Source organism: Astatotilapia calliptera, chromosome 18, assembly GCF_900246225.1.
Source record: "Astatotilapia calliptera chromosome 18, fAstCal1.2, whole genome shotgun sequence".
Lineage (NCBI taxonomy): Eukaryota > Metazoa > Chordata > Actinopteri > Cichliformes > Cichlidae > Astatotilapia > Astatotilapia calliptera.
Genome location: NC_039319.1, coordinates 32,478,639 through 32,505,204, shown reverse-complemented (window position 1 = coordinate 32,505,204; position 26,566 = coordinate 32,478,639). Strand labels below are relative to the sequence as shown.

General features: G+C 41.0%; 1 protein-coding gene across 2 annotated transcripts; it reads right to left on the bottom strand.

Moving 5' to 3' along the window:
• Positions 1 to 125: 125 nt before the first annotated feature.
• Positions 126 to 17,748, bottom strand: LOC113010809 (kinesin-associated protein 3-like). 2 transcript variants are annotated; one of them, XM_026150020.1, is made up of 20 exons: positions 17,583 to 17,748; positions 16,487 to 16,618; positions 16,052 to 16,209; positions 15,691 to 15,752; positions 15,379 to 15,520; positions 11,458 to 11,557; positions 11,248 to 11,372; positions 11,023 to 11,121; positions 10,697 to 10,875; positions 9,986 to 10,148; positions 8,920 to 9,020; positions 8,730 to 8,838; positions 8,512 to 8,624; positions 8,119 to 8,284; positions 7,015 to 7,140; positions 6,813 to 6,911; positions 3,003 to 3,088; positions 2,756 to 2,912; positions 1,474 to 1,558; positions 126 to 1,292 (listed from the first exon to the last, which is right to left on the bottom strand). In XM_026150020.1, the coding sequence occupies exons 1-20, from the start codon at positions 17,621 to 17,623 to the stop codon at positions 1,190 to 1,192; spliced, it is 2,346 nt and encodes a 781-aa protein (XP_026005805.1). In that variant the 5' UTR covers positions 17,624 to 17,748; the 3' UTR covers positions 126 to 1,189. The 2 variants fall into 2 exon arrangements, with proteins under 2 accessions (XP_026005805.1, XP_026005806.1); XM_026150021.1 differs by having other exon boundaries at positions 17,595 to 17,748.
• Positions 17,749 to 26,566: the final 8,818 nt, after the last annotated feature.

The following is a 26,566-nucleotide window of genomic DNA, read 5'->3' as shown; positions in this document are numbered from 1 at the left end:
GGCACAGTACCACCTGGGAGTGCTACAAAAAATAAGAAACAAGCATCGTTTACCAATTTTCCTTCTTGGGAATTGTATTTGAAGTCATTGCTGTTTCTTACAATTTAAATCATTAGCCAATGAGATCATGAAAGACATGATGAAATTTTATTTTTCAGCTTGTAGTAACAGAGATGGAAACAGACAGCACTTCACTATTGCACATCAATATAAAAAAACAACAACAACAACAACAACAACAACAACAAAAAACAAGGGGGCAGGGGGACAGGTGTTTAAAGCCTTTGCAGTTTCCTAATTTCTAATAATGCTAACATAGAATTTCACTTAAGGAGCTGAAGAATTTCACAGTTTAAAAAAAAATGTCAATGCGGCTCAGCAGACTATAGCCTGCTCTCCTCTCTGCTGCAGACTTAAGGTATACCAGCGGATCACAGAATGATTTGAACAAACTGTCAGCAACTACACTGCCCTGCAGGTAATGTAGGCACCAGGCTTTTATCTGTTGGTCAGCATTCAGCTCCTACATCAACTTGGACCTTTTAACAGTCACAAATTTACTTATGCAACATTTAACATGAACTGAAATCTATCCCCGACTAATACACAAGGAGGAAGTCTTTTTGTGGAGATCCAGACTAGCTGGCCAGTGTGAAAGCACCCTAGGCTGTAACAACAATGTTCCCATTTTACAGTGACATAGATAAAAGAAACATGCTGTAAACTCATTAAATAAATGTCACATGTTGACATGGTTTTGAAGGAGCCAAAATGAAGGATCTCAAACAGTTCAATAAAGACGCTGAATATTTTTGTATAAATATTAATTATCACATAAGAAAAAAAAAGAAAAGCAAAACCTACCAACATACAGAAGCAAATTTTAAAGAAAGACGTAACTAGTTCTGCTTGAGATGATTGTAAATAGATGAAATAGCTAAGTGAAAATTGTATGCAATCTGCAGTGTTAGTGTGGTCTGTATTATTAATTTCAGCATTTGAAAGCACTGTCTGAATAACTACAACTATTCTTAACATGTCAAGATGAGGCATATGAAATGCTACACTGCAAGGGGCTGTCACTTTAATAAATTAAACAATGAGAGTGGAGTTGTAGATAATGTGTGAATATGCACTTGGTGGAGAGGAATGAAACAAAGACGATGTGAACAAAGCAGACTCAAAGTGTCTATGAGTACTGATAAAAGGGCTGCTCATCGGGTCTGAAGCCATAGGCCGTGGCTGGTCGTGCAGGTGATGAGCTGGTCTGGTCGAAAACATCGCCAATGTCTCTGGTAGACAAAGTTACAAAAAAAAAAAAAAAAGCCAATTTAACAGTATGAAAAATAAAAATGTGAAACACTGGACTGGGATTTTATAGTGTGGCAAAAGAGGTGGAGGCTTTGATTGCCTGAATTTAAAATTCAGTAAGCTGTAGAATGGCTAGAATGTTTCTGTCTCCTGTTAACTCACCCTGCATGGTGCGAGTCTCCATTCTGCGGTTGCAGGTCACTGAAGAAGTCTGGGCTGACTGAGCCATCTCCTGGAGTTATTCCATCTAAAAGATTGAAGAACACAACAATAAACCAGTAGATACATTTAATTTAAAAAGTGTAAACAGACTAAAAGTCTAAATTTCAAGTTCTAGCCTATTTTGAGTCCCTGCTATGTAGTTACTTACCTGTAAAAGTCAGTTTTTGCTTTTGATGTTAAATGTGAATTTACTGAATGCAATGACATTCAGTACAAATAATAATTTAATAATATCACACAGAAGACATCTCTTCTTATTTCCATCTCTTAAGAGAACCGTCAGGTGGGTTGTTTTGTTATTTCGATTTCGATTATTGATTATTCATTCTGTGAATTTTGTGTGATAAACTGGAATAAAAACAAACAAAAATGATAATTTATGCCTAGAACTGCCAAATAAGTCATTTTGACCCCAGAGAAATGTAAAACACTAATCAGTACATACTTGGCTGTATTGTGTGTAAACAAAACAAACACATATACATTTAGATAAGAATGCTGCTATATCATGATCAAAAGCTAGTTAAAGATAAATAACTATTAGCACAGGCGCTGTAGCCAGAGTTTTTGCTGGTTGAACACAACAGAGACCTGAGTGTTTGTACTAATCCGCACAACAGTGAAATCCAGAGAGGAGCAGCCAAATCGGATGGTTTTAAGGGGTGAGGACTGGGTGAAGGGCTACAGATGGGGGGAAAGTGGATGGTCGGTGTGGGAAGAGGTCCAGTGGCATAAAACAGAGGTGGACAGATTGATACATTTTCAGTATTCTACGTTTACAATAATTTATTTATTAAAATTTGGTTTATTTTGTTGTAGCCGATTGTATGGTAAACTTTTAAATGTAGTCAATGAGCTATTTCACAGTGAGTTCCTTGTTATTAATAGCTTCATTATATTTGCTTTGTTTAATTGTGGACACTAAAATATATTTTACCTTTACAATCTGTAATGAAATAAATCACTAGACAACTTCTAAAAATTCATGTTAAATGCTTATTTTGTCAAATCCTAATCATTTATAAAAATTAAACATCAACTTCCTCAGGAAATGATTTCCTTGCCATTTCTGCTGCTGTTATGGGATGAGGTCAAAATGACAACCTGCCAGTCCCCCCCCCCCCAAAACAAACTGTCAAGTCTTGTTGGGAAGGTAAAATTTACTGTCAGGCTGGTCAATTTTCCTGTTCTACATGCACAGCTGAGTCTTTGCTCAGTGTACCTGCACTGTAGAAGAGATCAGTCCGGTCATTGTCGTTATCATAAAGATAAGGCTCAGACTCATCTGCTTGCCGACTCTCAACCATCTCCAGCCACTGGTTGTTGTGGAAACGGAACTTCTCTGACTGAATTTTCCTGCCCCACTCTTCGTCATATTCCTTGGAGGAGACAGACCAAAAATATGAAGGTGCATTTCTAGTCCTTATTTTAGAAAACAGACATCCATCAGTAGCACATTGTTAACTTACAGCAATAATATCAAGGGTGTTGTCACACACTTTTCTAATTTCTGCATTCTTGTCATGCATCAGATCAATGAGGTAAGCTGGAGCCTCTACAAAGAGGGTTAAAGAAAACCCACAGAAATCCTCAGATAGTGCTGTAAGACAGACAGACATATATACATACACACATACAGAGAGAGAGAGAGCGAGAGAGAAATGAATCACAACCTTGGCCAGCCGCTTGAAGAGGTACACCAGAGAGACCAAAGGCAGGAGAATAAACCAGCTGTTCTCCACAGAACCATCCAAGGTGTACTCTCAGTAGCATTGGAACAATATGAGAACAGCACCACCAAGACAGGAGACAGACCAATACTGGAAGTGCATATGTGAGAACGACCCATAACGGCAATGCTCAGTGGCTAGTGGATCTGAGGGCAGACCACAGCAACCTTCCTGAACAGGATCCAGTAACCACCACAGTGACAGACATCCAAGAAAGGGTCTCCAATATCAAGAGTTTGGACAGCACCAGGCCCCGACATGGTTCACGCCTACTGGCTGAAGAAGCTGACTGCACTCTGGCGGCACAAATGAACCAGCTGCTAGCCAATGAGAGACACCCAGAATGGCTAACCGAAGGCCGGACAATCCTGATCCTCAAGGACCCCCAGAAGGGACCGGTCCCCTCCAGCTACCGACCAATAACCTGCCTCAGCACCGCGTGAAAGCTCCTGTCAGGCATCATAGCAGCTAAGATGAACAGGCACATGGGTCAATACATGAGTGGGGCACAGAAAGGGATGGGCAAGAATACCTGAGGCGCAAAACACCAGCTACTGGTAGACCGAACAATCAGCCGAGACTGCAAGACCAGGCTGACCAACCTGTACACTGCCTAGATTGATTACAAGAAGACCTATGACCTATGCCCCACACATGGATCCTGGAATGCCTAGAACTACACAAAAACAACAAGACCCTAAGAGCCTTCATCAGGAACTCAATGGGGATGCGGTGGACAACACTAGAGGGCAACTTCAAGCCCATAGCACAAGTCACCATCAAGTGCGGGATCTACCAAGGAGATGCTCTGTCCCCAATGCTGTTCTGCATAGGCCTGAACCCCCTCAGTGAGATCACTGACAAGACTGGCTACGGATACTGACTACGGAAGGGAACAGTTGTCAGCCACCTCCTGTACATGGATGACATCAAGACAGAGACAAGACATCAATTCACTGATCCACACCACCAGGATATACAGCAATGATATCGGAATGTCATCCGGACTGTATATATGTATACACACACACACACACACACACACACACACACACACACACACACACACATATATATATATATATATACACTAGGGGTGCAACGATACACAAAATTCACGGTTCCTTCCTACAATAGCCCGACGGGCAGGGAAGAGATAGATTTTGGTAGCCCGACTGAAAAAATCGCTAGCTCCGGGACGTCGGGCTAGCGATATTGCAAGCCCTGTATCTGATTGAGGAATCACTCATCTTTGGAAAAGAGAGTTTATTACAGAGAAATGGCTCTTTCTAAAATAAAAGCTATACTATACGCTTCTTCTGGGCTATATTCTCAGCAGCATAAGGAGAATCATGTGCTAACAGCTGTCTAAATGACCTGGCTAAAGTTAGTAGCATGCTTGCTTTTTTTGTCTGCTTCCACTTGTCTTTGCACTAGGATGATGTCGGCGTAAATGTGCAGTCATATTCGTTGTGTTCCCACTAGTGATTTCAGGTTAATCTCGTTGAAATGACCTTAACGCCACAACACAGCAAATCTCCGTTAACGAGCTACCGCCGATCGCTCCGTGCATGGGGCTAGACGGCCAACACGTTAACGAGCTAACTGCGCTAACACACTAGTTCACACCAATGTAATTGAGCATTGCATGGCACATCCAACATACTGTTTTACTTTAGTCCATGACTCGCTTACCTTCAGGGTCATACGTCACATGAAAACCAAAATAATTCCAAACGCCAGATCTGAATGAGGTTCAATTTGCCTGTTGCAAGGAGAGCTTAACTTCTGCCTCGCTAGCTTACCCTGTGCTCTTCCTTCTGACTATGCTGTCTGTGTTGAGCGCTCAGTGGATCTGCGCTGGACAGTGCAGCCTAGGCGGAGTAGTCGAACACAGATTCACTGAGCGCTCAACACAGACAGCATCGTCAGAAGGAAAATTGATGAAATAAATTACAAATGTTGTATTGTTCGATACATATGCGTACCGAACCGAAAGCACTGTATCGAACGGTTCAATATCGATACGAATATCGTTGCACCCCTAATATATATATACACACACACACACACACACACATATATATACACACACACACACACACACACACACACACACACACATATATATATATATATATATATACACACACACACACACACACATATACACTGAACAAAAATATAAATGCAACACCTTTGTTACTGCTCCCATTCCCCATGGGATGGACGTAGAGACCTAAAATTCATTCCAGATACACAATATAACCATCCCTCCCAAACAGTGGTCACAAATCAGTCCAAATGTGTGGTAGTGGGCACATCTGCTATATTGAGATAATCCATCCCACCTCACAGGTGTGCCACATCAGGATGCTGATCTGACATCATGAGTAGTGCACAGGTGTACCTCAGACTGCCCACAACAAAAGGCCACCCTGGAATGTGCAGTTTTTTGCGCTATTGGGGGTCTGGGGACCCAGAACCGGTCAGTATCTGGTGTGACCACCATTTGCCTCATGCAGTGCAACACATCGTCGCATGGAGTCTATCAGATTGTCAATTGTGGCCTGTGGAATGTTGGTCCACTCCACTTCAATGGCTGTGCGAGGTTGTTGGATATTCGTGGGAACTGGTACACGCTGTCGTATACGCCGGTCAAGCACATCCCGAACATGCTCAATGGGTGACATGTCCGGTGAGTATGCTGGCCATGCAAGAACTGGGACATTCTCAGCTGCCATCTGCCCTGAACAATGTGAACCATGATTCATCCGTGAAGCGCACACCTCTCCAACGTGCCAGACGCCATCGAATGTGAGCATTTGCCCACACAAGTCTGTTACGGCGACAAGCTGGAGTCAGGTCAAGACCCCGATGAGGACGACGGGCATGCAGTTGAGCGTCCCTGAGACGGTTTCTGACAGTTTGTGCAGAAATTGTTTGGTTGTGCAAAACAATTGTTCCAGCAGCTGTCTGGGTGGCTGGTCTCAGATGATCTTGGAGGTGAACCTGCTGGATGTGGAGGTCCTGGGCTGGTGTGGTTACACGAGGTCTGCGGTTGTGAGGCCGGTTGGATGTGCTGCCATATTCTCGGAAACGCCTGTGGAGACGGCTTATGGTTGAGAAATGAACATTCAATGCACGGGCGACAGATCTGGTTGACATTCCTGCTGTCAGCATGCCAATTGCACGCTCCCTCATTGCTTGTGGCATCTGTGGCATTTTGCTGTGAGACAAAACTGCACATTCCAGGGTGGCCTTTTGTTGTGGGCAGTCTGAGGTACACCTGTGCACTACTCATGATGTCAGATCAGCATCCTGATGTGGCACACCTGTGAGGTGGGATGGATTATCTCAATATAGCAGATGTGCCCACTACCACACATTTGGACTGATTTGTGACCACTGTTTGGGAGGGATGGTTATATTGTGTATCTGGAATGAATTTTAGGTCTCTACGTCCATCCCATGGGGAATGGGAGCAAAAACAAAAGTGTTGCGTTTATATTTTTGTTCAGTGTATATATCTCAAAGACGGAAGGATACGGGTGTCTTTGATAATCACATCTCGTGTAGCTTGGTGAAACACCATTTGATAGAAGACGTAGACAATCTGGCATACAAACTCATCGTCCTCCTGCTGGGCTATATTAAACAAAGGAGACCCATGATAAGCAGTTTATAGACCAAGGACACAGGAAAGTTATATGTAATACATTTTTGGGGAAACCACTGGTATGCATGTTACCGTTCAGTAGCTCAATAAGTGCAGGAATAATGCCAGATTTAGCTAACATGACGGCACAGGCATCATCCATGGATACCGTTCCGATCATTATGACCACCTCCAGGATGAGATCATCCTCTGCTGAACCTGAAACAGACAGAAGAAAATGTAGTTTTAGAAAGTTATTCCAGTCAAAAGAGAGCAGTTAAGTTAACCATTTTCTGACTTTTTGATAGTTTTGCAGTATTTATTTAGCACTAGTTATAAACAACTGCTTTATAGTAGAACAAAGAAATAAACATCTTTAATATGGGAACAACGAATACAATGTTAGTGTAGCTGCCGTCATGGGCAACTCTCGCATTTAGGTTCCTTTTATTAGATATTTAAGGTTGAAACAATAAGTAGTTGAAATATTAATAAATAAGAAATAAATAGTAATTAATGTTTAGTTGTTTAGATTTATATGTTACAATGTGTTATTTGTGCTAATTGTGCAATTAGATAGGAACCTTTTCTAAAGTTCCGTCTGTTCTTGCTAAGAGGGCATTTTTTTGGCTGGCACACTCAGCAAGCTAATTAAGAGACGAGCCACGAGGTTTGCACGTCTACAGAAAGTTATAAAAGAGTTGGACCTCCCCACGACGTAAAAATGAAACTTTTATTCCATTTGAGTGAGGCCAATGAGGTAAATGTTTTATTTTGTTTCTTATCGTTGTATGTATATATGCGAGTGTTGTGTGACATTCAAGTGCAATTACCGTAGTGTGAAGTGTAATGTGTACTTTATTGATCCTTTTTTTGGAGTGTTTCGTCATATATAATGCTTAAGAATATTCATCTAAGTTTGTATTTCTTTTTAGTTCTGACGGCATTGTATCGGCTGTGGTTGGACATCATTACATGTTAAGACATGTCGAAGAATCCTCCTGTCTGAAATAAATGTCAGTTAAAACGCAAAGAACAAGTTGAGCTTTATTAAGACTGGAGGGGAGTAACAGTTAGTTTTTTCTGTGAAAAGAACTATGGCCAAACCATAGCAAGTTTCCTAGTACTCTCTGTCCCAACAAGTGCACAAATTCCACTATATTAAAAGAGATGAAATGAAAAATTATGTGAAGGCACCTGGTTTAAGTCTGTCTTTAAGGTAAGGTACTAGATTATACTCCTTCAGCACCAACTCCCAGTCCAGGTCAGGGATGGTGAGGTTGGCTAGAGTCCCCAGACACTCCAGAACCCAATCCTCTTCTTCCTCTTCTTTAATCTCCGCTGCCAGGTCACCAACATAGTCCTGACAAAGCAAGAAGAGAATTTACACAATTAAAAACAAACAATCAAAAAACAAAACAAACAAACAAACAAAAAACAAAAACACCCCACCTCAACCATCCTGAAAACAAGGCTGATGTTTAGGTCAATACTGATCACAGCAATTTCCGTACACAATGATTATTAAATAATGACTGATAATAATGATAATTTTAGTTTGTAACGTTTTCTTTATTGCATATAACTCACTATGAACAGTGATTTGATTTGGCCATCATGTTGTGAGATGTTTCTGATCATCTTCATGAGGAGGCAGTCTTTCATCTTCAGAGCTCTTTTCATAAGCATCTTCAATCCATCTCCTAGGAATGGAGAGACACTCAGAATAATCTCTTCCAAAAGCCATACAGACATCTGGTACCTGTGATGGTGAGGCAATGGTCTAACTTGTGCAAAAAGTAAAATACCTTCACACATGAGTTGTGCATTCTTCTTGTTTGCAGCCAGGTTGATGCAGATGGAGATGAGCTCAGTTTCAATTTCCTCCTCACCATGCTCGTACAGCATTTGCATTAGCTACACACAAACACACAAAATTGTACCTAAGACTTTAGAACTCAGGCACTATGAGTGTTCAGCTCAGTGTACATTTTGTACCTGTGGTATGCAGTCAGTATAAACAAACATGCCCTTGAACCGGTCATCCATGCTGATGTGGTACAGGATACGCATTGCCATCTGTCTGTTGTTCTCATCCCCTGAAAACACACACAATAACGATGATACCATTACCATGTTACAGTTTTGCATAAAATGCCAAGGGTTCACAACAGCTACACTGCAAGGCTATTAACTATAAAAGCAAAACGCAGAGATAAATGCATTTCCCAAATCTGGGATATATAAAGAGCATCTTTCATCTGGTGCTAAGCTAGTGCAAGATTTAAACCAAGGTTTTTGTGTTCATTAAAGAAGTTCCCTAACTGAATTAAGTGGCAAGAAGTTGACTGAAGAGGCAGTTGAATCCAAAGAATCTCAAATATACAGTAGCTTTAAAAGCAGGCTGTAAACAGGACACAGTTTGAAGTAGGTGAGTTTAACCCTTTATTTTAAAGCTACCTGTGGCTTTTTTTCTAGTTTGGTTGTCATTAATTTAGTTTTAAATTCCATTCCAATTATTCCTTTCTTTGTTCTACTCAAACAACAAGTGAATCTCTGTACCCTACTAATTCATTCCAACTTGTCAGAATTGCTTGAACTGAACTTTCTTTGGTCAACAGCAGATTCCTGCAGTCACCCGTAGTTTGAAGACGCAACTTGTCTGCACACACCTACCATTTACTCGCAAAGCTGCAGTGAAAGGTGGAAAAGGTGCAACCAAAAAGGGAAAAACAGAGATCATTTGATGGACTGAATGGAGACTGAACAGAGATCTCCCTGTGCGGGCAACAATCTCCGTTTATCGTTTGGGTTGCATTTTTCAGTTTGATCACAGCTGAAGAGGAGATTTTCAACATAAGCATGAAGTGCTTTTATAACACCAGGAGAATGTGAACAATTTTTATTCAGGATGTAACAATCCACAGTGTTGATTGTGTGTCGACTTATCAGCAATACTTAAAAAGCTGTAAGCTACACGTTTGTTCCCAGCAGTCACTTTGCTAAAAGTACTGTGAATGGATCGCTATGTGCTGCATGCTATTAAACTAGCGTGCATCATTACCTAACAGGACAGTGAGTTTAGGTAACAGGCCAACTTCTACCATCTTGGCTCTAAGTCCAGAGTCAAAGGAGAGGTTGAGCAGCAAACGTAGAGTCAAGTTTAATAAGTCTTCATGTTTACAGGGAACCAGGCGAGCCAACCGCTCCACTGTATCCACCTCAGCCTACAAATCAGAGACAAACACAGATTATAGCAAATCTAATGATGGTAAATTCAGCAGAAAATAATTTATGCCACCGACAAGAGCTGAATGAACATCAAGGGCATCACAATAAACGAAAAAAGACAAATTCAGAAATCCAAAGCAAGGATTACTATTATTCTACTGTTTACCTACTTTCCAATATTAGAAGCTAATAGCTACATATTATGTGGAGCTTGTCAATAAGACACTACCATTTACAGCCCCCTCCCCAAAAAAAAAAAAACAACCTAACCTCTGCACTACAGAAGACTTACAATACTGGAAGACAACTGACTTACAGAATATTTCCCCACAATCATTACCAGAGGAAGAAGGAATAACAATGCAAAAACAATGCAAACCGGGTCCCCCCCCCCTATTTTTAAACAAAGGATGTAGAATAAAAATAAATGAAGTTGACTTGGTTAACAACAGATCTCTGTAACATAAAAATGATCATCAGGACTGTTTCTCCTATGCTCCTGGCAAGCGTTATCGAATCTGAAAGTCTTGTTTCTACCACCCACCATGTCATTCTTATTCTCAAGAAAGATGGAGAGTTTTTTAAGGAAAGAAACCACCAGGACAAGCAGCTCCTCATCATCACGTTCAAGAACTTTGACCAACAAGCCAACAATGTTTTTATTCCTCATCTTCAGTTCTGTCCTCGTATCCTCAGCAAGGTTCAGCAAGAGGTAAAGAGACACTAAGAACCAGAGAAAAACAGGCCAGCAGAAGTGAGGAGGAGAAACAGAAAATTAGAGATGATATAGTAATTTCAGTTACATCTGATCAACAAAAGTTCTGAATGAGGAGATTAAAAAAAAACAAAAAAAACAAAAACAAAGCCTACCTCTGAGCAGCTGTTCCTGCTTAGCCAAAAGGCCATGGTATTTTCTGAGAGCCTTGTCCTGGTCTCGTCTCAGGGAACCATTCTCTGGTGCAGACTCACGTGCGCAAAAGAACATTAAGGAAAACATTATTTTTGCTGACTTAATGAGTACATTCTCATTAAGTCAGCAAAACTATAAAGGGAGAGAGCAGAAAAGTAAGCAAAAAACACCAATAAAAAGGATATAGGCCTTGTTTTTCTTGCGTAGCTCCTCACGCCATGCGTCGTATCTCTTCAATTCATGTTCGACCACACTCATACACAGGGCGCCTATTTTATAATGACTCACCACCCCGTGAAACTGGGAGAAACTGGAGGAGGAAAGGTAAGAGGATTAAACACAACAGTAAGAATAAATGTGATGGAAGTGAGCTGCTATGTAAGTGTGTGTGTTACCTGGAGAAGCAGAAGAATATATAAATGATGATGGTGGCTAGGTCTACACTCTGCTTCCAATCCTCCCTTAGTACTCTGGCCAAAGCACCAAGAGCTGTCTCTATTAGGAAAGACAAGGGAAGTTTTCACATCATAAGTACAGCAGATAACGGCACAATAATATATTGTGATATAACATGTGCCATCTAACAAATTTTCAGTTAGAAAAAGATACTTGGGGCAATAGAGAACCTATTGAGCCCATTTCCAGGAGCAGATTTTTGGTCTTTGAGTCTTAAAGTAGCTTTACATGTTTCGCAGTTCAAAATCCTTAACCCTTAGTCATATAGTCTGTGTAGCCCATAACTTTATTTTCTGTCTCATATTTGCCGTTTTATGGGGTGCCTGTTAGCTCAGTGCGTTGAGCGGACGACCACATGCCATGCGGCTGAGAGCAGCTAAACAGCAGTGACGTTTGTAGGGTTACTGAAGTTGGTCTAGCTGGTATATAATGATGTGCTACATGGTGGCTAGCAACACAGCTATGTTAGCATAATATAAACAGTGAAGCTGGAGGAGGAATGCTAACTTTTTCCACTCGATAAAAGTTAAAGCAAGGGTTCCTGATTAGGGGTGGGTTTTGATTATTGATTTATCGATTAAGATCAATTCTAGCTTGGATAACGTGATATCAATTCATTAAAATCCTGAATTGATTTTAAATATAAATTTATTTTGCCCGAAACGCCAGAATCTCAGGTTAAACCTTACAAGATTTCAACAACCACCAAAGAGCTAAAACAGTAAATGGGAGCAGGTACACGGATTCTGCACAAAGACGTAAACACAAAGCGTGGACCCGCCGACGCATCACAATCAGTGAGATGTCGCCTTTCTCACCCAGCGGCACAGACACAGACACGGTCAGGGCTGAAAGCAGACAGCTCACTGATTCTGATGTTTCAGTGGGTCCATGCTTTGTGTTTACGTCCTTTTTGCACTAGAGTCTGAAGCTGCAGGTTTTATTTCTCTCCAAACAGAGAGACATATCTGTACCAGCCACTGGTACAGATGTGTGGACGACACCTGGGTCAAAATCAAGACACAAGAAGTGGAATCCTTCACTGCGCACATTAACGCTGTGGATAAAAACATCAAGTTCGCCAGGGAAGACACAAGGGACAACTGTTTGCCTTTCCTGGACTGCGCCGTGCACATTGAAGAGAACGGCAAACTCAACATCGAAGTTTACCGGAAGCCCACACACACGGACCAGTACCTCCTCTTTGACTCCCATCACCCTTTGGAACACAAACTTGGAGTAATTAGGACCCTACACCACCGGGCAGAACATGTTCCCTCTAAGCCTGAAGGAAAAAAGAAGGAACACACACATGTAAAGGAAGCACTCAAAACGTGCGGCTATCCTAAATGGGCGTTCTTAAAGTCAGCAAAGAGGCACAGAAAAGAAGACCAGACACCAGCGAGGGAGGATAAGAAGGACAGATGCAACAACATTGTCATCTCCTATGTAGCCGGTGTATCAGAGAAACTCAGGAGAGTTTTCTCCAAGCATGACATCCCAGTGTATTTCAGACCCAGCAACATGCTCAGACAGGAACTGGTTCACCCAAAAGACAAAACGCCAAAACACAAACTTAACAATGTGGTGTATGCTGTACAGTGCAGCGAGGAATGCTCAGACCTCTACATTGGAGAGACCAAACAGCCACTTCCCAAGCGCATGGCACAACACAGAAGAGCCACCTCCACAGGACAAGACTCAGCAGTCCATCTGCATCTTAAGGATAAAGGACACTCTTTCGAGGATGCCAATGTTCACATTTTGGACAGAGAGGACAGATGGTTTGAAAGAGGCGTGAAAGAAGCCATCTATGTCCACTGTGAGCGACCATCTTTGAACAGAGGCGGGGGTTTACGACACCAACTGTCTGCCATCTATAATCCAGTTTTGAGATCCCTTCCCAGACGCCTTAACGCCCACTCACATCCTGGGCCATCTGACCTCAGGAATTCGCATGTTAGATAAGGTGGGGCCAGGTTTCACAATGAACACACCCAAAACTCTGGCTGATTGGGACCCACACCCAGTTTCACACCTTGGCTCAGGCGATTAGAGGATCATCAGGGGGTCCTTTTGTCCCTCTGTGGGGGGTTACTCCCACTAGGTTTATATCTGGGACTCTCCACCATTTGACCTTAGAACTGAAGAAGCTTCTCGGATGAGAGGTGAAACGTCTTCAAGCAACTTAAAGAAGTCCAGACGCTTTTCTTTGCAAGCTCCTTTGACTACGATGACCTGGATGACTGAGAACCTTCACAGACATCTCCAAACAATATTGACTGAACCAGCAGCAAAAGAAGATCCAAACTACGCTTCACATAAACATCGTCATGAATTCCCTCTTACTTTACTGCATTATTCGCTCGCTTATTAGCCACCAGTCTGCAGAATATTTTTAAGGCCATCTGCTATAAAATCCCAGGCCAGGAAAATCGCCTTCATGTTTTTCTGTTTTATCCTCAGTTACTTTGACACAAAGGCATCTTCTGTGATGCTTACGCCTTCGATAAAGTCTCGAAAGTGTCAGCTTTCTTTTTACAAAAATAAAAACATGGATATGTACTGATACGTGATCAGAATTATAATATTTGAATCAAATCGAATCGATTTGGGACCTTGTGAATTGGAATCGAATAGATTCTAGAAATCAGTGACGATACCCAGACCTATTCCTGATGGTTAGGGACAAACGCAACTGCGTGGCAGGATGCTGTAAATGGACTAAACTTCAGTCAGGAAAACAACTGAGATAATCCATCCACAATACGAGGTTAGTCATTAATATACTGCTGCATGGCATAAAGCTTTAAAATGAACAGTGGTAATAAAAACCGAGAGTAGCTGAGGGTGATCACTGCCTTTTTTAGGGGCTTTTTCAGATTAAATAGAACAAGATACAAAACATTAAAACATGTTAAAAACACAACAGCCTTGATAAACGCAGAGTAGTTTTGACCCAGAAGTAGAGTTCATATGTCATCACTTAAAAATTAGATATCCCACCTGCTGTGAATGTTTTAATGCAGTACAGTTGTTATTATTATCATCACTTGTCACATCCTGTTTATGACAGTTAAAATTAATAACATTGATATAAGAAACTGAGCCAATTTTGCCATACCTGGTGCACGGGGAAAATTATCAATATGCTTTTTGTGACATTTTTGTTTGGTGGTGTTCTGTGTGATTTTCCTAATGTGAAATAAGTGCCATGGCTCCAAAAGGTTGGGAAACACAGGTTTAGAGTGACCCACTCTTTCACTAATGTTTGTAAAGCAGACTGCATGGCTAGGTGTTCGATTTTATACACTTGTGGCAATGAGAATGAAAACACCTGAATTCAAAAGGGTAGCCCAATACTTTAGTCCACACAATATATCTAGCATCAAATACCATCATAACACAGATGTCAAAATGGAAGTATTCTAACAATAACCCAAAGAGACAACCTTCGAGTCGATACTGAGCACTGGTTAGGTTCAGTTATTTTGTAGTGCAGGAAAAAATGGAAAAATATGCTAAGAACTTGCTACTGCTCTGGAGAAAATGACAATTATATAGAGCACAAGTAAAGCATGCTGCCTTTAATTATTAGACAATTAGAGAATCAAATGTTCTTTCTGTATGCAGAAAAATATAGCTAAATAAAAATCAATCAAAAAAGGTAGTAAACAACGATGAGCTCTCAGGGTGCGTTTGTACCAATGATGTTACACTAACTTCATTAAATGGTTTGAGTCAAACCATATAAAATAGTTTTAAGAGATGACACACTTAAACTATCCAGGAATGTCAGGAAACTGCTGTAGGTACGACTCTGTTAACCATCAGAATTAAGATGGAGAATAAAAGTGTACCATTGTGCAGTAGCTCCTCCAGGTTATCAGGGTTACGGGCAAGCTGCAGGATGAGAGCTGAGCCTCTGATCTTCTCTGGAATCCCTTCATAGAGCAGTTCAATATACTCATCCACTCTAGTTATACTGGCCTCCTCATTTAACTACAAACACAAACAAACACACAAAGTTGTTGACTGATAACAAATGCATTCTTTCACCAGCCAAACTATTTAAACAACACATTTGAGCAACTTCGGGTTGTTGCTTTAATGAAGACAGAACATGTGCTTACTGCTGTGTGAGATCAAACTACAGTGGAACAAATGGTTACCTCTATGCCTTCAAATGGTGTCAATTCTTTGGGCTTGACTGTTCTTTTTCCTTTTTTTTCCACTGGTGACAAAACACACACATACATAAACAGCCAAAACAAAGCACATCAGCATTAATTCCAAACTTGAAACTTTAATTGCATTAGTTTACATTTTCTTTTATTAGCATCACAGTGCATACTTTAGGTCTGCCATTACACAACCTCCTTACATGTCTTAATATTTCTAGAATGTTTACAGTACATGCTGGACTAACACACTGCCAATCTACATGTGGGACTGAAGTTAGCCAAAGTTGGAATTGGACAGTAAAGATTTTGGGCTCCAGAGCACAAGTGCAATGACGGTGGTATGACTAACCGTTGCTCTCCACCGGGGATGATTTTCTGTTCTGCAAGTAGTACAGGAGCTGCTCCACCTGGGGCAGACGGGAAGCAGGGATCATCTTACACTCCTCCAGCACTTTCTTTGCCAAAGCTCCCACATCTGTACTAGGAGAAAGACTTTTCATGCGGATACTGGAGCATGAAAAAAAGAGCAGAAGAGAAAGCAGAAGCTAGCAGGTTTCATTAAATTCAAAATAAATATACTGATTGTAAAACTGTGGCCCAATAGCCTTTTTTTTCTGGCATAAATAACACATTTTTTTTTTAAACTTTTTTTAATCCTTTCCACAGGCAGAATAGTCCTCTTTTCACACACCTAATGCAAAAGACACTGTCATGATGTCACCCACTAGTTTGTTTGTGAGGTCCTGTTGTGATGTAAAACCTAAAGACAGATGCGCTTACTTACATTTTTTGTCCCTCCTTGCGTTCTCCAAGCATATGTCCTCCACTCTCTCCAAGGATAGATGCCTCCACCTCATAGTGGACTACAAGGGCCTTCTGTGTGGGATGGACGTCCAAACCGCCCACAGTCACTTTGCTTTGAGCGATCAAGAACAGGCAGTACAAAATACAGTAAAGACATAAAACTCCAGTTATTTAATTTACATCATACCATATAATAACTGCATCGGACGCAAATCAGCTAGCAAGTTAATTTCACAACAAAATGACTTTAAATTTTACTACAGAAAATAGGTCGTTAATTGCCAAGCCAGTAAAATATCCGCCGCCCATAACAATAACACATAGGAAGACACGCCCAGACAATAGCATAATATTACTAACCGGCTAACAATAAAACACGATTCCACAGAGAGTTAAAGCATGACAAACACGAGCTAAACTCGGTGCAAATCCCTGATTGCAAATAAATTCAACACTACGTGCAATAAGCTAGCGATTATCCACCACAGTTTAGCACGGAAGCTTGCTAGCTATGTTAGCTCCAATTCAGATTTCCAATCCCCCTTCCTTCAGGTAGGGAAGGTTAAAAAATGTTTCCTTTTATTGGCGGATTTATAAGTCAGTGGAAAACGTAAAATCAGTCGTTATTTGTTTATAAGTTGTCATGCACAGTAGGCTCCTTTTAGAAATAATTGGGTAACTGTGCTAACGAAGGGGATGTGAATACAACCATGAAGGCTGATTTAAATGGTGAGAGATTTTAAGTGACCTTTCTGTCAACTGCATGTACGCCAAACTGACCGTTGTCGTTATTTATCTAAAACATAAACAATTATATGCTCGCATTCTGCACCGAGCAAGAAAACAGGAAATTTCCCAAATTGGAAAGGTAATTAAACATCGCACTATATAGAGAAATGCCATGGATCAGGGCAAGCTAATTAGCAAGAATTTCAATTTAAAAAACGCTTCCTCTTATCTTCTAAGTGTTGGTTAGACGTTCACAGTAAAGCTAACGTGATAGTATGGACACCATATATTACTTAAATTGGTGACCATATCTAGCAAACACATTACTCTTAGAATAATAAACTCACGTTATGACTGACCGTTTGAGATAACGTGCATCATCCTGCATCTTCCTCAGATTTAAACTTCAATACTTTTAATGAACGTAACAGTAGTGATGTGTCGAAGTGTGTCGGGTAATCTCGGGGGTGTTTTTGTGAAGCGCGTATCGAGGCTTGCTTTGATTACGTATGCAGTGACGTTCGTACCACGTGACTGATTCAGTAACTGGTAGTGATGGGAATTACGGATCTTTTTAGAGAACCGTATCTTTCGGCTCGACTCACTAAAAAGAGTCGTCTCTTTCGGCTCCCAACCGGATCTTCAGATTGTTTTGTTGCTTCAACTCTTTAAGACCTACTACAGAACCAAGTCTGCCAGAGCTTATATTATATTTTTACATGCTGTAGTGCCATTTTTGGGAGCATTTCAAGTTGCTATACATCAATACAACGATTATAGCCCAAATTTTAATAATATGTATGCATTAAGTGCATAGTAATTACATAAATTGTCACAAAGTGCAATAAACTATAAAAAAATTGAAAATCTTTTTGTTTTTTTAACATATATTTCTAGTTAGAGAAATTTAAGAGGCTTGTCCCTCAAAACTGTAAATACAAAAAAGTTGTACAAAATAGTTTCCCACCACAGGAAATTTATTTTGAGTGTCTTCATAGTTTTATTTTTGAAATACACCAATTTGTATATACTGCAGGAAAAACGAAAATAAATATTATAATGCAAATTTGCAAAAAAAAAAAACAGCATATGCATCAAAATTAACTATTTTCAGCGGTTCAATTTGACTTCTAAGCATCCCAGAAACGACACAGAAAGTCATAAAGTCAAACATAACTTTTAAAAACACCACTATAGGCTTACAAGGCACTGATGGTAAAAAAAACTACATTTCCGCGAAAATGACGTCACTTCCGGTTTCGGGCAGGTAATGGCGGACATGTGATAGTTCACGCTGACATCTATTCCAACGTACTTTAAATAACACTTTCAAAATTAATTGGGCTAAACATTTTCTTAAAAACCCTACCTCTATCTGGAACTTTATACCATATCATATTTTCTCTCGTTTTGGTGGCTTTAATTTTATTTTAAATTGTAATTACAATGTTGAGAAACTCCCTGTAAAGCTTTCATCCTTCCATAAGCAGGTCCTCTTAGCGTGGACCCTCATTTATAAACACAACTTCTCACCTCACAAATACCTTATCTGGAACAACAGAGATATTTTATATAAAAATAAATCACTTTTCCTGGAAACTTGGATCCAAAATGGGATCCTATTGGTGGCTCAGCTGGTTAGTAAAGAGGGACAACTACTTACATACGACGACTTTATTGCACTATATAATTTTCCCGTCAGTGTTCAGGAATTCTCAATGGTGCTTGGTGCCATACCCTCAGGGACTTTAATGTTATATAAAAACACTGACAGCTCGATCTCTACCTCAGTCACTCTCTCTGATCCAGCTGAGTCACCAATAGGAAAAATCTGCTTTTCACAGGAACTTGGTAATAGCAATAAAAGAATACGTAGTTTATTCCAAGAAGATATCGTCTCTCTCCCATATATAATATCTTATTGGAACCGATTTGTTCCAGATATCAAGTGGAAGACAGTCTGGATGGTCCCCCATAAATATTTGATTGTAAATAAGGTAAAAGAAGTCTCATTTAAAATTCTACATAAATGTTATCCAGCCAGTCACTACATGGTAAAATTTAAAAGGGACATAAATACTAATTGTACTTTCTGTGGGGATCATCCAGAAACTGTGACACATCTTTTTTGGTACTGTTCTTTTACACAGAGATTCTGGAAGGAATTTAGCAGGTTTGTTATTGTCCATATTTTAAGGGAGTTTTCTTTACGATGGGAAAATGTTTTATTCTGTTTCTTTAAGTTCCCCAAGAAGTATGATAAATGTTTTTATATGATAAATTTGTTAATACTTTTAGCTAAATTTTTTATCCATAAATGTAAGTTTACTAACAAAACACCATATTTCTGTCATTATTTTAAGGATGTGGAAATGTACATACAATCAATATCAGACTCCACCAACAAAAAGGCTCTCAAAATAATTTATGTATGTGAATTTTTGCGTGTATTCTTATAATTGTTACCTTTTTCTTTTACCCCTGGCTTTCTGTGTTCATGTTCTGTTGTTTTGTATACTTCATCTGTTCGTATGTTGTATACTCATTGTTTGTTAAATAAAGTTTATTTTAAAAAAAAGAAAGAAAAAAATCTATTCCAACGTAGGAAGTGTTATGAATAGCTGATCAGTTTGGCAAAGCGTGTTTCTGGAATATTATGTTTTTGTTGCTGCAAGCGCTTTTTATGCAATTTTGGCAAAGCAATATGTGGAAGGAAACCGGGACCTAGGGCAAGCTGATGGCATAGCATGTAAGTACAACTCCTCCGGTTTCATATGCCAAAAAAGTATTGCGCCAGCTTACGTGGTTGCAGTGCTACCGGAATTTAAAAATAGTTAGGGAAAACGGACCGCCTTTAAAGGGTTAATTAATGTATTATCAACAACAATATAAAATTATGCACAAAAGGAATTTCTAATGTAAAATAAACGTGGTTTTATTTATATATGTTTATATATAAATATATACGGTGGCCCCTAGAGACAAAGCACGTACAAACTCCAAAACACATACAAACTCCAAAAAGCACGTGCAAACTCCAAAGCATGTACAAACTCTGAAGCACGTACAAACTAAAACACATTGCTAGCGTTAACTGATCTTCGAAAACAGAGCTACCTAGATCACTTAAATTACACAATTGAAAGCATATGTGTATTGTTTGTGTATTTATACACAAGTGTAACCTGTGTGATTCTGAGTTGTGTCTGTTAAAAAAGGTAAAAGAAAGAAAGACCTCCAAGTAAATAATTTGCCCACTCCAGCTCCTCTCCCAAAGGGGAATTGTAGAAAAGGGCTGGCATTTATTTTTACATTAAACATAAAGTATGCATTTACACGTAACATATTTGACATAAGATAAAACAAAAACAACAACATGAAATCCGACATACCTGATAAAAAAGGTAAAAGAAAGAAAGACCTCCAAGTACATAATTTGCCCACTCCAGCTCCTATGACCAAATACAAACAGTGGGGAAGAGGGTTAGCTCAACCCACCACAACTTCCAAGCTAGCAAGGTGTATATATTCATGTTAGCATTTATGGCGCCTGAAACACATTTATGATACATTTATGATACTACACACTTATAACATCTCACAAAAAACAGGCTTAATAATGACAATAATTGAACTAAAATCGCAATCAACATCAGTATGGAACGCCAGGACTGCCATAATGAATTAATTAAATACACCATTAAATAATTAATTAAATGTGTCAATAATTAATTAAAATTGAAATTAATTAATTAAATAAATAGTTATGACACATGTAATCAATTAATTATTGACACATTTAATTAATTATTTATGTAGTTCACATTTTAATTAATTATTGACACATTTAATTAATTATTGACACATTTAATTAATTATTTAATGATATATTTATTTATTTCATTTCGGCAGTCCTGGCGCCTGGCTCTCATCTTTTTTTTTGTGTCCTGTTTGGATCTTTAGCCATCAGAATTGTTGTCTTAAGGCCAAGAAAGATGCCAAGCGGATTTATTTTACCAAGTGGATCATCATGGCCTTGCCATATTGGTCCATTTGATTGACCTTTATTATAATTATGAATTTATTTCATTTTCAGTTGCTATAAACGGGACAGGCATGACTGGGGGATAGGACAGGGAGAAAGAATGAAAGAAAGAGAGGGAGAGAAAGAAAACCAAAGGGGAGAAGAGACGGTGAGAAGGGGGGGAAGAAAAAAAAACACCTGGGTCACCTGTATGGAGAAAAAAAACAGAAGAGAAAGCAAACAACAAAGAGCAACATAATAAAAAAAAACACGGCACCATCACAATAAACTAGCTAGCAGTAGATATCAGTAGATACTAAATAATAAACGATATTGTGCAGCACGCAAGATAGACAGCGCACAATGTGCTTTGAGGCAGCAGCCAAGAAAGCTTTAGTCCACGTCTGTGAATACCCGTGTGTACACCTGTGTGCATACCTGTGTGGATCAGCATGCTTGCATTCCAAAGGTTTCTCCATGTAACGATCTGCTAGGGAGTGTGGGGAGCCACAGCCCCGTCCTCCAGGGTATGAAGCAGGTATGGAGGAGATCAAAACTCCAGACATCTAGAGGCCCCCAGAACACAAGAGACCAAGGAAGACCAACAGAGGGGCAGCCGCGCCACTGTCCCAGTAAGAGCTGAGGAGAGTCCCAGATGAGGGCTCACTCAGCAGCCGCGGAGCAGAAGCCAGGGGGGGTTGCAGTGACGCGCCCGTGAGCTCCGCCGGCAGCCAGCCGTGCCTGAGTGACCGAGCCCCAGGCCGAGAGACGGGGGCACCCCACCCCCGAAGTGGCCCGAGCGAGCCCCAGGCTCCAGGCCCCGATAAGCGGCCGCCAAGGAGTGAGCCGGTGTGTACCTGGACGCCCACCCCCAGACACAAAGAACCACCAACGCACCGACGCCTGAGGGAGTCCGCCACTGGCAGGGGAAGTGGTGGTGGGTGGAGATAGGCCTCCAAACCTTGGAGGGCCTGAGATGTCCCCAGCGAGGTGGCGTCTGATACCCAACCTGACATATAGACACAGACATACAGGCACACACAGACACAAACATCCATTCCCACCCTCATGCTCTCATATGCACTTACTCCACACTCAACCAACGTGGAGACAGACATAAAGAGACGTTGTACACACGATCACACTCCCCAAGCGTACTCTACAAACCGGGTCTAGGTACCCTTGCCCCTGGAGGGGGGAACTGCACCCAGACCCAGGTGGTGTTACCCTTTTCCCTGGCTCTCATCTTGAAATAATTTTATCTGTCAGCCTCACCCATCAAACTCAGGGGGCGGGGTTAACGCTGCCCATGCAGCTTCTCTAACATTTGATTGGTTGCCGTGCAAAGTACGTCAAAACAGGTCGATCCTAGATAATCGATTGCTTGTGTAGGCTTGTGCAGCCAGGTATCCCAGAATGCAGATCAAATCACAGGCAGCAATGGTGGTGGTGTAGTTTTAAAATACCCCGTTTTTCTGTCACCAACTACACTTTTAACAGTGTTTTAGCCGCGAATGTCGCGCCATACGTCTGGTCAGGTTGTCAACATAGAACATGTTTGCAAAAGTGCTCAGATGTTTTCAGAGATTTCACTAGCTCTGCTAACAATTAGCATGCAGAGTGCACCCAGGGGGTTACGTTAACCGGTTTGTTTACATATTCCACTCTCCGTGTTCCACATGTTGCATTCGCAGATTCTCATTTTCACCGAACGATCGTCTCTTTCCGCCTGGTCTTGTGTCTCTGTGCTTCTGTAACATAAAGAACGAGCTGACATTTTTCTCACGAAACCAGCGATCAGCTCAACAGACCCTCAGTTTACCTGCATGCATCCTCCTCCTCATCTGTCAGCTGTTTAACACCTGCTGCTAATTCAAGAAACACGCCTACGTTACCTGGTGATAGTCACAGTTTAACTGGGCAACCGGTGCTCGATATAAAGCAATGTCAGCGCATTTTTCTGCACAAGATAATTAAATGTAGTGTTTTCCCCGAGCGCAGAACTGCTGGAGCTTGTTTCCTTACAGAGCACTTTATAGGCGAACAGCTTCATCAGCGGCTGATGTCCAATCACCGGCACACAGCTTTGAAACCTCAGCTGAGTTTTAGCTCTCAGTGGTTAAACGCTGGACTTCATTCACTCAGGTTCTGTCTGTCGGGTCACGTTTACTTCGCTGTTTTATTTACAACTGAGCAAATCGGTTTGGCTGAGGTTAAAGTTACGTTTCATAACTGCATAGTTTCACAGACGTTTAATGGTTCACTGGCACATGTGTTAGACTGAACTATTCGCTTTTCTTTATCTGGTGTGTTTTGGATTTAACAGTGAATTTTGAGATTAAACTGACTTTTAAAATGTTTTTATACAAAGAGGAAAGAGAAGGCGCATTTCCACCGAGAGGAGCAGAGTTTGCAACAGCATGCTCATCATGAAGTCTGCAACCTGGACAGAAATATTATATCATCTGTTTTTTAATAGTTATTCAACTGTATTCTAAGCACCAGCTGTCTGTTAGAATGTGATTTTTTTCTCTCTCTGTTGGCAGAGGTATAAAAATGCGCAGGAAAATCTGACGTGCATGGCAAACTTCACCGACGATATTTAGGGAGGAATAAACACACATCAAACATAAATGAACCATTTGCCTGTCTCCATAATTGAAAGCATTTTCTCTTCTTATGTCAACACTCTCTCTCTCTCTCTCTTTTTTTTTTTGCTTTTTCGGTCATAATAATAATAATAATGGATTGGATTTATATAGCGCTTTTCAAGGCACCCAAAGCGCTTTACAATGCCACTATTCATTCACTCTCACATTCACACACTGGTGGAGGCAAGCTACGGTTGTAGCCACAGCTGGTCATGTTATGTTTACCTGTCAAATGTTTGTTACAAACTATGAAACACATCGTGCAGACTTCTGGATGTTAGAAGAAAACTAATACTGCTCATGAAGGAGACTAAAGGCAGGAAGGTGTCCTTTAAAACTAAACATGTTAATAGGACCTCCCTATTTATATCATAGTTTATGATATAGCACAGGGCCGTGCAGAGAGGTTTAAAGGGGCGGGTGCTCAAAGTTAAAAAGGGGCATATTGAACCAGGCTGAATAACAACAACACACATTCATCAAGAATCTAATATGGGCAACACGGCAAAGCAAACGTAGCCGATGTTTTACCTGATGGGTACATGGTAAATGGCCTGCATTTGTATAGCGCTTTTCTAGTCCTTAAGGACCCCAAAGCGCTTTACACTACATTCAGTCATTCACCCATTCACACACACTGGCGATAGCAAGCTACATTGTAGCCACAGCTGCCCTGGGGCGCACTGACAGAGGCGAGGCTGCCAGACACTGGCGCCACTGGGCCCTCTGACCACCACCAGTAGGCAAACATGGGGTTAGTATCTTGCCCAAGGATATTTGGCATGCAGCCAGGAGGCAGCCTGGGATCGAACCACCGACCTTCTGATTAGTGGCTGACCTGCTCTGACGTAGCTCTGAGCTACAGCCACAGTACAATGTTGCTGTTGAGGGGTTGCTGTGAATAGTGCTGGAGGGCAGGGCTGTGTTGATCTGAGACTGTAGACATTAAAAAGTCCATAGGAGAGATGGTAGCTGATTAAACAAGTATCATGAGATAATAACAAAATGCAAAGATTGGTGACAGCGCTTGGAACCATAAGGACACAAAAAACTGAGAAATAATTTAGGCTCTGCCTGTGATTCACTCTTTGCTTCTCTTCTTCCTTCCATCCCATCATTTCATATATCACTCTCCACTTGCTGTCTATCTGAGAACAAGGCACAACTTGCTATTGCAATAAACTATAATTTAATTATCCACACCTAACAACTCCAGCACTTTATCTATAATAAAATGATGACAGAAAAATGTTATAGCCCTGCCTTTAGTAGCCTCACACAGCTCCTGCTGTTTCCTCCTCATTTGTTTCTTTGTTTCTGATCTAGCCAGTAAAAAGGCAACATAGACTTCTTTTGATCTCTGCTTGAAGCAGATGAATCAGCAGACACTGGTGCATAACATCTAGGGATTTCCATCTGGATAAGATCAGGAATCTCCTGTTCCCAGGCAAGCCATCTGTCACGAAGGCTGGGTGGCTGGATTGGGTCATCCCAGCCGAGCTGTTCCTTCCAAAGATCCTGTAACAGAATCTTGGCTTGTGTGGCACTATACTGTATAACCTAGACAATCGTACTGACAGGTGAGTGTTTTGTAGACATTCCTCAGTGTGTCGATGTCTGTATTTGAAGCGTGGTGGAGTTGGCGCAACAAAGCAGTGGTGTGGCATACCTCTGTATCCCATCAACAATGACCCAGATGGTTGGTGTTGGAGTAGGTTTTAGAGCTTGCTGATCTTGCGTCGATTGAGTTACCTGCTTCTCGCTCACATAAGGCAGCATATCAATCTGCCAAAGATGCTCAACATTTCTGAAAGGCTCGCAGGTTGGCACTGTTGTTGTGAACAGGCACTGCTGCTCGGATGCAGGGGTCTGGTCAATGCTGGTAGGACCTTGGAGCAAGTCAAGTCAAGTCAAGTCAACTTTATTTGTCAATTCTGCCACATGTACAGGACATACACAGAATAGAAATTGCGTTACTCTCAAACCCTAGTGATTAGAAAAATGCAAATAAAATAATTAAAAAGTAAAAATTTAAATAAATACAATACAATTTTACGTATAACAAAAAAAAAGCTATGCAATATACAATATACAATATTCAAGTAAGAAGGCATAGTGGTGCAAAATAGGCAAATAGTGCAAATGGGGATTTAGTAGTGTACGGTAAGAGATAGTGTAACAACAAAGTCTTATGAGGTCCAATGCTTAAGCAGTCCAATGCTCCACAAAGTGACTGGAGCAGGCCAGTGAGTGCGTCAGAGAGTGAGTGTGTGTGTGTGTGTGACAGAGTTCAGTGAGACCGTGGTGGAGAGGAGGGGAGAGGGGGGCAGAATCGGGAGGGAGTTAAGCTTCCTGACAGCCTGATGGATGAAGCTGTCCTTCAGTCTGCTGGTCCTGGCCTGGAGACTCCGCAGTCTCCTCCCTGACGGCAGCAGCTTGAAGAAGCTTTGCATTGGGTGCGTGGGATCAGCCGCTATGCAAAGGGCTTTTTTAGTGAGACGGGTGCTGTAAATGTCCTGGAGGGAGGGGAGAGAGACACCAATGATCCTCTCTGCAGCTCTCACTATGCGTTGGAGGGTTCTATGGCAGGACGCATTGCAGGCTCCAAACCACACAGTGATGCAGCTCGACAGGATGCTCTCGATGGTGCCTCTGT

Bases quoted from the DNA above. Each gene is read 5' to 3' on its own strand.
- LOC113010809 (XM_026150020.1), bottom strand. From the start codon at position 17,623: ATGCAGGATGATGCACGTTATCTCAAACGGTCAGTCATAAC. The intron at 10,876-11,022 runs GTAGGCTTTGTT...TCTGGTTCTTAG, and splicing joins GCAGGAACAGCTGCTCAGAG to TGTCTCTTTACCTCTTGCTG. The intron at 7,141-8,118 runs GTGCCTTCACAT...TGTCTGTTTCAG, and splicing joins TAAAGACAGACTTAAACCAG to GTTCAGCAGAGGATGATCTC.